The sequence below is a fragment of the Mauremys mutica genome, chromosome 1, assembly GCF_020497125.1.
Source record: "Mauremys mutica isolate MM-2020 ecotype Southern chromosome 1, ASM2049712v1, whole genome shotgun sequence".
In the NCBI taxonomy this organism is placed as follows: domain Eukaryota; kingdom Metazoa; phylum Chordata; order Testudines; family Geoemydidae; genus Mauremys; species Mauremys mutica.
The window spans coordinates 283,593,481-283,606,880 of record NC_059072.1 but is presented as its reverse complement, the minus strand read 5'-3'; the positions used below and the strand labels follow the sequence as shown (position 1 = coordinate 283,606,880).

General features: G+C 44.5%; 1 protein-coding gene across 2 annotated transcripts in view; it reads left to right on the top strand.

The window, feature by feature from the left end:
• Positions 1 to 13,400, top strand: part of SCEL (sciellin) — a 116,740-nt gene that overhangs the window by 52,562 nt on the left and 50,778 nt on the right. For both annotated transcript variants that reach the window (XM_045012506.1, XM_045012514.1), the window contains one exon: positions 12,670 to 12,742. In XM_045012506.1, the coding sequence (XP_044868441.1) occupies positions 12,700 to 12,742 (43 nt within the window). In that variant the 5' untranslated portion in view covers positions 12,670 to 12,699. The remainder of the gene's footprint in view (positions 1 to 12,669; positions 12,743 to 13,400) is intronic.

Below are 13,400 nucleotides of genomic sequence, written 5' to 3'. Positions count from 1 at the left end.
GAGAAAACCAAGAAATCCTGGAAAGTGGAAAGGACGGAGTTGGGGGTGGGGCATGGAAAAGAGTTCTGAATGTGCTGCAGGGGAGGGCGGGCATGCATCTGCTCAGTCTGCAGCATTATTAAGGACTTCAGCATCTGCATTTGCTCCTCCATTACTCCAGTCATCCACTCAGTAATGTCCTTAACAAACTCTTTTCTTTTCTGTCCTGCCTTTCGGCTTCCCAGAACTCCCTTTCTCTGCATTACAGTAGTGCAGTACCTCCCAGAACACATCTTCTTTGCCCCATCTTGCGCACTTTCTTATCTGGCCGAGACGCTCGGCTGGTGTGTATGGGGTGTTCCTGAAGGCCACATCTGCCGAAGCACAAAGAACAATGCACAGAGGCATGATTGTTAAATTCAGGCACAGCATTGAAACAGTTCAGTAAAATACACCTTTTGCAACATAACAATCACTTTCTCACTGACCTTTGGCAACCACACATCTTTGCGAACACTCAAAGCATGGTGAGTGTTGGCGGGGGGAAAGGGGGTGCTCCACATGGGGAAAAGAGCACTCACTCTGCAAGGGTTGTGATGCAGCCAACTAGGGAAAAAAATCTTAAATTTTCCCACACTTCCACAGGCAGCAGTCATTCTAGCAGATATGTCACTGCTAAGGGTAAGCAGGGAAATGAGGGTACATCTACTACATACTTGTGGCTCTTGCCCTGGTCCCTATGTTACTTGCCTGTGTGCTGCTTTGGTCCCTGCACAAGTGATTGCCGAATGGCACAGGAAAGTTTCCTACAATGGGGGAAGAAACAAAGCTGCTTTGCCACTGAACTTTCGGCAGAGGATTGACAAGTACCTCCAGGAAAAATTCCTGGAGGTCTTTCTATTCGCAATGTATTTTGGAATAAAGAGTGTCCATAGAGGAAGTTAATCAAGAATATTTAATACATTTTAAATTCACCTAATCTTATTCTGAATGGTTTCAGAGTAGCAGTCATGTTAGTTTGTATCGGCAAAAAGAACAGGAGTACTTGTGGCACCTTAGAGACTAGCAAATGTATTTGAGCATAAGCTTTCATGGGCTAAAACCCACTTCATCGGATGCATAGAATGGAACACACAGAAAGAAGATACTTATACATACAGAGAACATGAAAAGGTGGGAGTAGCCATACCAACTGTAAGAGGCCTATCATCAGCAGGAGATATCACTTCAAAGGTTTTTTTCCTCTCTCCTGCTGATGATAGCTCATCTCAATTGATTGGCCTCTTACAGTATCTTCTTTCTGTGTGTTCCATTCTATGCATCCGATGAAGTGGGTTTTAGCCCATGAAAGCTTATGCTCAAATACATTTGTTAGTCTCTAAGGTGCCACAAGTACTCCTGTTCTTTTTGCTTATTCTGAATGAACTTTCATGTTTAGACAAGCCTGTAGAGGAGCAGACTCACCCCTGTGGCGCCTCCTGCTGGTGACTTGTGGGAATTAGCCCATTCCAGCTCCAGAGCACCCTCTGCAGGCCAGTGATCCACCTATCCTCTGGCCCCCTGTGTCCCTCCCTGGACCTGGTGCCCTTTTACCTGGGGTGCTGCTCCCTAGCAATAATCCTCTCAGTCTTAGGGTCTCCCCTCCCTGGGGAATCCCCACCCACTAGTCCCACCTCACCTCAGTATAAGGCTACTGCCCGTCATCGTTTAGCCCCACACCCTGGGGCAGACTGCAGTATCAGCCTACTCATCACTGGCAAGGTTGGGTTTGGACTTGCTGCCGTGGCCTACCCCAGGCTGCCCTCTGCAACCCCCAGTACCTATTTGGCCCAATGCTAGGCCACAGCCTGGGGCTTTCCAGGCTGGAGCTCCCCAGCCTTTCCCCAGCCCTGCTCCACTCAGGTACCCTGTCTCTAGCTCCCTGCAGCCAGGTCCTTTTCCCTCTACAGGCAGAGGAAGACTCTTGAGTTTCTGGCTCTCAGCATCTTTATACAGGCCAGCTGTGGCTTGATTGGGGTGTGGCCCAGCTGCAGCCACTTCCCAGTCAGCCCATTTTAGCAGCTCCCAGCCACAACCTTCCCCCAGGGCTGTTTTAAGCCCTGAAGGGCAGGAGCAGAGTAACCATCCTGCTACAAAGTCCATAGTCACATGAGAAGAAAGGTGACAGGAGAGGCCGTGAATCTTTTTTTTTAACAAGGCAATGGCTATCCTCTGCAAACTGGAAACTGCACCACAAACACAACTGACATCCACTTTTTATGTGCGAAGTGTGTACCCCACATTAAGCTTTTAGTAAGAAGCCACATTTCCTCCTCCCTGCTTTGCGTATGGTGACATGCTCATTACATGGTGTATTGCTGTGCAGTACCTTAAAGATGGAAACTGAAAACTTGCCCATTAAAAGCAAAAAAAAAAAAAAGTATCTCTAATCAAAGTATTTATAAATAAGCACCTAATCATTATCATATCTAGATGCTAAAGAACAGAAAAACTTTCTTGTAAGTACAATTTGACATGGAGAAATGTGAACCTGATTTAGATTACTTGTATTATGAACATTTTCAAATGAGGGATTTGGAAAAGTGTTGCATACACATGATGTGTGATTACATTTGTTTATGTGCAAGAAGACTTGACCATCCATATTCTGGGTTGGAAGTTGGCTTTGTTCACGCCAGCTGTAGACGAGGCCTAGGAATCACTTAAGCCCTATTTTGAGGAGTAAAGTGGTGCACAAGCCTTCTATTGGCTGTCTGCACTAGGGCAGATTCCACCCTCTGTGGGGAGCAGATGTGGAAGTGTCAGGGCCTCTATGCTGCCTGAAGGGTTGCAACAGAGGGCAGTTTGTTGCCGCTGGTCTGAGAGTGATTACCTAGCTGCTTGGAGTGGCTTTTGGGCTTTGCTATGGCTGTTTTTGTACTCAGATGGGGTCATTTTGAAGTTTTGCCTGCATTTCTTTGGGATTTTATTGGCGGAGAAGGGAGAGATATTTCCTCTATGAGGCAGAAGAGAGAGATATTTTTAAGCATTTTGAGGGTTTCTGAGTCCAGCAGTACTTTTTTTTTTTTTAACTCATTGGAGGCTGCTTATTGGCATGCTGGGGCTGTTTTCATTTTCATTTAAAATATCCTGGAGTTGTTTTTAAGCTTGAATTTCATTGGAACTGCATTCCAGTTGTGTAGTGCTGGTGTTTTTCCTGTTTGAGTAGTTCTGCTCTGCTGGTTGAAACCTTATTGTGAACATCTGATACTTAATTTACTGCTACACTGAAGTTGGGCAGAAATTCTTTTTCTCACTTTGACTTAGTTTTTCAAAAATTCTTTCTGATGTCCTCTAAACTATGCTCAAAAGACCCATAGAATTATTTCAGAGTAACGTGATGCTCCAATTCTTCGTCACTGGAAAGGGGAGACTAAAGGAGGACTTCAGCTTCCCTCACTTCTATCATCTATGGTTCACACTGGTGAAGGCCAAGTTGAATAGTCTCTCTGTGGCAAATGTTGTCTCTTTAGGCTCGATCTCCTCCACACTATTAAGAGTCTGGATTCTAAAGGTACATCTATCCTGGAGCTGGAGGTGTAATTTCCAGGTTGGGTATGTATCATGATAAGCAGAACTGAAGTCAGAAGATCAATGTTCCCTGGAGAAATTATTATTGATGAGACATCAATGGAACATGGAATGCAGAGAGTTAGGCTGGGAGCAACTTATGACATGAGTAGGATGGTCCACAGGGTTTACTAAAGTTTCACTTGTTCAACTTACCTGCATTTAGCTTCACTCATTGCAAATGAAACATGGTGGCAGTATCTGAGCTGGGAGTTTTCTGAAGTGCAGCAGCTGGCAGCATAAGTCATGGAGCTGGGTCTGAAGCACCTTGGAATGTTGGATTTTTGAGACAGAGACCTCACCCAGCAATGGACTGGTGGAACAAGGTGGTATCTACACCTGGCCATACAAGAGGATGGCAACAGCAGGAAAATAAAACTGTTACTTTACCTTATTGGGGAAAAAGGGCAAAGAGATCTGCAGCACTTTGAAGCTCACCATAGCCTCAAGCCTCACAGTAGTGCTAGGAGCCATGAGGACATATTGTTCCCCAAAGCAGAAGGAAACTATGGAGTGACACTGGTTTTTCACGAGAGACCAATCTGAAGAGGAAGGGATACACCTCTGTGCTACTGCCTTATGGACACTGTCTGCTACATACAATTTTGGAGACTTAACAGACTCCCTGATTCAGGGCAAGGTAGTCTGTGGCACTTGGGATCACCACCTGAAGGAGCAGCTACTCCGGGAAGGTGATCTCACATTAGACCGAAGCCTAGATGTGGGGCATACAGCGGAAGCCTCAAGAGAGAGGATGAAAGCCCCCAGAAATGGATGCAGTGAGATGACAGCAAAGGAGAGGATCCACAGTTCCATATCCATAGGAAGTGCCATGGAGGAAGGATGGCATTGGTAGGAATGTGGAAAGTTGAACCGTTTTAACAGTGTGTTTAAGAGCAGAGGAAGGTCCCAGCATGATTCAGTCAGACTTGTACAAGATAGGGATGGCACATTAGATAGTGGTAATGACATCTTGAGTCTGAGAGCTTATCAAATTCAGACTAATGGGACAGGGAAGCAACAAGAGACAACGCTGCAACAATATTAATAGGGAAATCCCCCATGTGATTTCAGCTGGATAGCAGGGCCTCTTGCAATCTGATTGCTCAGGCACAATCTAATAATGTACAATGAGAGCATAATGCAGCCCGTAAGAAAATTTGACCTCATAGTAACTAACCTGAAAAATAACAGACAGTACTGACTGAAGTTTGTGGTGGTGGATAGTAAGCACCACAGATCCCTCTTGGCCATACGTGCCATGGATCTGATCAGGATGCAGTGTCAGAATTTTAAAGCTGCAGTACAAGAAGCAAAAAGGGATTTCCATGGACAATGGAGACAATTTTAAAAGCATATGGGGATGTTTTCAAAGGTGACAGGTGCCCCAAAGGAAAGCTGTGCTGGGAAGTAACCTGACAGTCAAACCTGTGTGCTTACCACTAAGGACATTCCGGTGGCACTATGAAAACCAATACACAAATAGCTCAAAAGTTTGCAGAGCAGGGGTATCATCGCACCCAGAGAGGACAGTCAGGCAAATTATGCATCTGCATAGACCCAGGGTCACTGAACCAGGATTGAAAAGACAGAAAATTACAAGGTTTTTTACACTGATACAGGGACCAAGAGCATAACATTCAATCCAGAAATAATGCAACTCAAACAGCATGAGGTGACATACATTGGACATGTGCTCACAGCGGAGGAACTGAAAGCAGATCCCAACGAGATCAAGGCAGTCAGAGACATGTCAGCTCCAGTGGATGTGAAAGGGTTACAGCACTTCATGAGAATGATAAATTTTCTGTCCAAGATCTGTCCACAAGTGGCTGCGGTAACAGAACCCATATGTCAGTTCACAAGACAGGATGTTGAGAGGGACTGGGTAGGTCCCCAACAGGAAGCATTTGACACACTGAAACAAATGATAATGGATGTCCCTGCCCAGAAGTACTACCAGCCGGGAGAGCCACTGATACTCCAGCATCATCAAAGATTTACAACCTATCCTTAAAGATGATCCCTCACTCTCACAGATCTTGGGAGACAGGCCAGTCCTCGCTTATAGACAGCCTCCCAACCTGAAGCAAATACTCACCAGCAACCGCACACCATACAACATAAACACTAACCCAGGAACCTATCCTTGCAATATAGCCCGATGCCAGCTCTGTCCACATATCCATTCAAGTGACACCATCACAGGACCTAATCACATCAGACACACCATCAGGGGCTCGTACACCTGCACATCTACCAACGTGATATATGCCATCATGTGCCAGCAATGCCCCTCTGCCATGTACATTGGCCAAACCGGACAGTCTCTATGCAAAAGAATAAATGGACACAAATCTGACATCAGGAATCATAACATTCAAAAACCAGTGGGAGAACACTTCAACCTTTCTAACCACTCAGTGACAGACTTGAAGGTGGCAATTTTGCAACAAAAAAACTTCAAAAACAGACTCCAAAGAGAGACTGCTGAACTTGAATTAATATGCAAACTAGATACTATTAACTGTGGTCTAAACAAAGACTGGGAATGGTTGGGTCATTACACCAATTGAATCTATTTCCCTATGTTAAGTTCTCCTCACACCTTCTATGGGCCATCTTAATTATCACTTCAAAAAGTTTTTTTTCCTCCTGCTAACGATAGCTCATCTCAATTGATTAGACTCTGCCTGTTGGTATGCATACTTCCACCTTTTCATGTTCTCTGTATGTATAAATATCTCCTGTCTGTGTGTTCCATTCTATGCATCCGAAGAAGTGAGCTTTAGCTCACGAAAGCTCATGCTAAAATAAATTTGTTAGTCTTTAAGGTGCCACAAGTACTCCTGTTTTTTTTGCGGATACAGACTAACACGGCTGCTACTCTGAAACCTGATACTCCAGTGTGATTGTGATCCTAATAGCGTCCCAGTGCCAGAGGGGAAGGGGGTCTCCGGAATGTAGTAGTGAGCCACAGCTGGCCAGACCAGCTCAGTGTACCCCAACTCACTGCTATCATCAGTCATGTTAAGATATCATAGGCAAACTGGCTGATTATTAATATTATTGTGTGGTGTATGTATGGGTGATGTTTCCAGCACATATTTATATTTCTTCACATGTTCTTAAGAGGTGTAAGTAAGGGTGGTCTTAAGTTACCCATCCTAGACAAAGGAATGTGGTTCTGCCTGCTTGAATGTGTCTTCAATGTAAATTAAGCAGGAAGAGACAATGAAATTACATTTATATGCCAGGTAGACAAAGCCATCTGGCAAACCAGGGTGGGGGAGGGCCACTTAACACTCTCTGTAGGGGGGAGGGGGGAATGGGAGCGGGAGATGGAAGCTGCAGCTCCAGGAAACCTTCCTGCCTCCTGAAACAAGGTCATTGAACTTTGGTAGATATAAGGAGAGAGAGAGAGAGAGAGATTTTGGTATTCTTCATGTGAGGAGACAAAGAAACCAACTGCTTTGGGTTCTGCATGTTGGACCCTGGCTAAAGACTGGCCAGCCAGAGTACTTCTGTGGTCAGCTAGTAATAGTGCAATCAAACTACAAACTCCTAGAGACAATCATGGAGAGATGGTTATTGACAGACACGGATGGAATAGGGAACACCAGGGAGTTAGGCTGGGAGGAACTCAGCTACATGGACAGAGTAGTCCATAAAGGTTCACTTGTTCAAATTAATTTGGACATGGATTCACCAAGGGCAAGTCATGCCTGACTAACCTAATTGCCTTCTATGACGAGATAACCAGCTCTGTGGATGAGGGGAAAGCAGTGGATGTACTATTTCTGGATTTTAGCAAAGCTTTTGTTACAGTCTCCCACAGTATTCTTGCCAGCAAGTTAAAGAAGTCTGGGCTGGATGAATGGACGGTAAGGTGGATAGAAAACTGGCTAGATGGTCGGGCTCAACGGGTAGTGATCAATGGTTCCATGTCCAGATGGCAGCCGGTATCAAGTGGAGTGCCCCAAGGGTCGGTGCTGGGGCCGGTTTTGTTCAATATCTTCATTAACGATCTGGAGGATGGTGTGGACTGCACCCTTAGCAAGTTTGCAGATGACACTAAACTGGGAGGAGTGGTTGATACGCTGGAGGGTAGGGATAGGATACAGAGGGACCTAGACAAATTAGAGGATTGGGCCAAAAGAAATATAATGAGGTTCAACAAGGACAAGTGCAGAGTCCTGCACTTAGGACGGAAGAATCCCATGCACTGCTACAGACTAGGGACCGAATGGCTGGGTAGCAGTTCTGCAGAAAAGGACCTAGGGGTTACGGTGGACGAAAAGCTGAATATGAGTCAACAGTGTGCCCTTGTTGCCAAGAAGGCTAATGGCATTTTGGGTTGTATAAGTAGGGGCATTTCCAGCAGATCAAGGGATGTGATCATCCCCCTCTACTCAGCACTGGTGAGGCCTCATTTGGAGTACTGTGTCCAGTTTTGGGCCCCACACTACAAGAAGGATGTGGATAAATTGGAGAGAGTCCAGCGGAGGGCAACAAAAATGATTAGGGGGCTGGAGCACATGACTTATGAGGAGAGGCTGAGGGAACTGGGATTGTTTAGTCTGCAGAAGAGAAGAATGAGGGGGGATTTGATAGCTGCTTTCAACTACCTGAAAGGGGGTTCCAAAGAGGATGGATCTAGACTGTTCTCAGTGGTAGAAGATGACAGAACAAGGAGTAATGGTCTCAAGTTGCAGAGGGGGAGGTTTAGGTTGGATATTAGGAAAAACTTTTTCACTAGTAGGGTGGTGAAGAACTGGAATGGGTTACCTAGGGAGGTAGTGGAATCTCCTTCCTTAGAGGCTTTTAAGGTCAGGCTTGACAAAGCCCTGGCTGGGATGATTTAGTTGGGTTTGGTCCTGCTTTGAGCAGGGGGTTGGACTAGATGACCTCCTGAGGTCCCTTCCAACCCTGAGATTCTATGATTCTATGATTCTATTATTCTAATTTGCATTCCTCTTCACTTGTTGGGAATGAAACAGAGTAGGTGTATGTACATTAGCTTTGATGGAATGAGGGTGCTAAAAATAGGACTGTAGCTGTGGCAGCATGGGCTGCGGCTTGGGCTAGTTGTCTGAGTATAATTCCGCCCGGGACCATAGGTACTTTCCTGGGCAACTAGCCCATCCCACCACCTATGCTGCCGCAACTACACTTTTGTTTTTGGTGTACTAGCTCGATCAAAGCTAGCATGGGTATGGAGCTGGAAACTACACCTACTTGAAATGTAGCTGTATGCAATAACTGACTCCTGTGTTGCTGATTGACTAAGCTGGAGAGTAGAGCAGAAAAATCTTATATTGCATTGTAACCTTTAATACAGTGGTGGGCAACCTATGACCCGCGGGCTGCATGCCGCCGTTGGGGTAATCTGATTGCGGGTCATGAGACATTTTGCTGATGTTGACTGTCTGCAGGCCGTCGCTTCCCACAGCTCCCATTGGCTGGGAATGGCGAACTGCAGCCACTGGGAGCCTGAAACAACGGTTCTGAAATGAACTGCCCCATTCAGTCTATACAGATAACAATAATATTACTCTAAGAGTCAACACTGTTAACTATTTCACTGCTTATCAAAGCATGTAGGAAAAGAAAGGGTATCATATTATGAAGACCTACATCAGCATTACCCTGACATCATGGAAGATCTATAAAATTAAGAAGGATAGGCCTTTCCGAAATCATGTTGAGATTGTTGGGGCCATAGTTGATTTCATTTTCCTGAAGAGATGCTCAGCTTTCAAAGGTTAACTGCCTTTAAAAAAATAATCTTTATTGGAAAATAAACCCAATCCCTTTCTGTAGAAACAACTGGGCTATCCCAGAAGAAGCCATTGCCAGAGTTGATTGCTTGTTAAACTTGTCAAAATGTCAAACTTCCTACTATTATTCAAGTACTGGATGAAATGAAGAGCAATAGATGGTCAGCTGTTGCCACAGTGTGTGTGTGTGTGTGTGTTTTAAAATCAGAGTCTGTCTTGTGTTCTTGCTTTTCATGTGATTATAGCAATGTAGGTACCCTAAATTATGCAAAAAAACTCATTGCTAACTCGTGATGCTTGTATGATAACTTACACTGAATGTCTTTGGAATAATTCAGATATCTCTCCTTAATGTGTTGGCAGAATTTTTAAAGGATATTTTATGAGTTATTACAGAATCAGATAGGTTTACCAGAGCCTTGAACATATTTTTATTGGGTGGGGACTAAATAATGCAATCACATATTTTGTACATTACAGAGTGCCAGTGCATGCTTTGTACCAACAGACAAGTCAAGAGGGAAAGGGTGTTGTTAGTGATTTAATATCAGCATGTTGGAATTTAGATTCCTTACTAATTTGTGAGATATTAAGGGTGTAGGAAAGTTTTAAAGATATTCTGACTCAGACCTGATTTTTGTCTTTACAAATACCTTGTTAAATATTCCCATTTGCTTTAATCAGAGTCTTGGCTGTTTTGATTATTATTATGAAGCCAGGAATCTTGAGCGTTTTCACTGAATGACTTTGCAAAGCTCAATTGAAAAAGTAAAAATGCAGTAAAAATGCAATTTCTTGTCAGTGCTACTTTTCATGAATTTTAAATAATACACTGTCAGGGTTGCCCTTAGTATTTTTTCCAAGCTTGAGGAACTTTTTGTCACCCACCACCTCCCCCTGAAGTCTCTTCCTTCCCCTTGCCCTGACTCTTGCCTGTCATTCTCACATCCCGCTCTGCATTATAGTGTTCCATCACATCAATCTCAAATTGTATAAATAAGTAGGGTAACCATATGTCACTTGTTTTCAGGGAACTTCTTTATCATTCTTACAGGCAACTGTTTTGTCCTGGTTTTTGTAAGCTCTAGCAGACTGGACACCTGAAGTAACTGCAGGCCAGCTGATGAGCTCCAGAGGGTATGTCTACACAACTATTGGGAGTGAGTCTCGCCGCCTGGGTTGACAGACTCATGCTACCGTGCTGAAAATAGCAATGTGGGCATTCCGACTTGGGCTGGAGCTAGGACTCTGAAGCCTAAGGAATGGGGTGAGCTTCAGAGCCTGAGCTCCAGCCCGAGTCCAAATGTCAAAACAAGGTCTACACAGTTATTTTTAGCACGCTAACCCGAGCCCCACTAGTGTGAGTCTGTCGACCTGAGCTGCGAGACAAGGTCCCAACAACAGAGTATACATACCCTTAGGGACCACCCCAAGCTCTGTCCTAATATAATGTTCATAGAAATATAGAAGATTAGGGTTGAAGAGACCTCAGGAGGTCATCTAGGTCAACCCCCTGCTCAAAGCAGGACCAACCCCAACTAAATCATCCCAGCCAGGGCTTTGTCAAGCCAGGCCTTAAAAACCTCTAAGGATGGAGATTCCACCACCTCTCTAGGAAACCCATTCCAGTGCTTCACCACCCTCCTAGTGAAATAGTGTATCCTAATATCAAACCTGGACCCCCCCCCCACTGCAACTTGAGACCATTGCTCCTTGTTCTGTCATCTGCCATCACTGAGAACAGCCTAGCTCCATCCTCTTTGGAATCGCCCTTCAGATAGTTGAAGGCTGCTATCAAATCCCCCTCTCACTCTTCTCTTCTGCAGACTAAATAAGCTCAGTTCCCTCAACCTCTCCTCATAAGTCATGTGCCCCAGCTCCCTAATCATTTTCATTGCTCTCCACTGGAATCTCTCCAATTTGTCCACATCATTTCTGTAGTGGGGGACTCAAAACTGGCCGCCCCGCAACACTCCAGATGTGGCCTCACCAGTGCTGAATAGAGGAGAATAATCACTTCCCTCAGTCTGCTGGCAATGCTCCTACTAATGCAGCCCAATATGACATTAGCCTTCTTGGCAACAAGGGCACACTGTTGACTCAGATCCAGCTTCTCATCCACTATAATCCCCAGGTCCTTTTCTGCAGAACTGCTGCTTAGCCAGTCGGTCCCTAGCCTGTAGCAGTGCATGGGATTCTTCCTTCCTAAGTGCAGGACTCTGCACTTGTCCTTGTTGAACCTCATCAGATTTCTTTTGGCCCAATCCTCCAATTTCTCTAGGTCACTCTGGACCCCATCCCTATCCTCCAGCATATCTACCTCTCTCCCCAACTTAATGTCATCTGCGAACTTGCTGAGGGTACAATCCATCCCATCATCCAGATCATTAATGAATATGTTGAAGAAAAAAAAATGTTGCCACCAAAACTCTAATAAAGTTCTCCAGCAAACGTCCCCTCCACATATAGGCCCTGATTCACTACTTGCTTACCTCAGTGTAAAACTGGCATAAGCGAGTGATAGATCAGGTCCCAGAATGGAAGGGATCAAGGTGAAGACAAAGGACTGAGAGAGTGAATGATTGTGATAGAGAGAAGAGGGAAGGTTATAAAGGTGAGAGCTGGAGAGGGAAGAGGAAAGAAAGTGAAGACTGAAGCAAGGGGAAAAAGAAAGGAGAAGGGGAAGAAAAACAACCCAAAATCTTAAAACATAGAACATGTAACAGAAGGGAATGGCAGTTTTTCTCTCTTCTCCAACATCCAAATCCTCCTACACAAACTATCCTGACCCGGCCCCACTAATATCATACTAATAAAATAACCTGTGAATCCTAGTATCCTGTGAATCTTTCTCCTTTAGGACAAGCATCTTATTTTCCACACTTTACAGCTGGTTGATGTAGAAAGCTAGCTTAGTTTTAAATAAATTACGTCTCAAATTATTAAACAGTTTGAAGTATTTGCAGCAGCTCAACATTTCAGATGTGATTTTTTTGTTTATATGAATTCATGTATCAGACGGTTAGTATTAAGGTTTGGACAATTCATATTCTACTGAAATCACTGGCTCTGAGAGGCTTTCATGACTCCTTGAAGACCTCAAGTATTTCTTGATCAGGTTCTGGTTTGTAGTGAGTATTTATTAAGATGCTTTTAATTTTTGAAATCTAGCTATTAATACTACAACCAGCTAAAACCCTCCAAGATACAGCATGTTTCACCATCCAAAACATTTCTAACTGTCTTTGAGGCTAATTCTTAATCTCACCACAGTGTTGTTCTTTAATGTTTTTTCTTTTAGATCCCAAAGGAGGATCCATCCCTGAATAAAATGTCGACCTTCACCATAGGAAAATCATCCCCTAATCAAAGTGGTATGTTGATGCTGTTACTTTCAGGGTATTTAAAGCATAACAAGCCCTTTTCGTTGCATGTATGCGGTATGTGAACCTAATCCAAGTGCCATTGTGCCGTCCATATTCTTGTTTCAACACGGTTTCAAATCAGACTGCATGCTGCCCACCCTAGAACAATGGCGGACTACTTATTTGATTAGGCAATGCATGTGAGGACCGGTTTGGGAGGTGGAGGCAGCAGCGCTGCTTGATCCTTATCAGCATTTTCATTCTGTCTGAAGTGCTAGGAATGCCAGCACTACACAAGGGAGGAGTGGGGGAGGGAAACAGCAGGGATAGAGCATGGCTTCCGCTCTCATTAGTGCCTGTGGTTACCCTGGAGACCAAGGAGCAGCATAGTTGGGGACATGCTCAGCTGCTGTTGAGGGAATCAGAGAGAACAGGCAGTGTGAGCAGAGCAGGCTAAGGATTTGCAGAGAGAGAAAGGGAGGGGCAGGCTTACTCCCTGCAACATTGTCCCTCTCCCCAATACACCTGGTAATTTCAGATTGTTGGAGAGGGAGAGACTGGGGAAAGAGGACTTGGGAAGACAGGACAGAGGGAAAGAAAATATAATTGATTGGTGGTTATCAGGCAAGATTTTTGTTACTGTCAACCCTGTCTGTAATAATGCCTA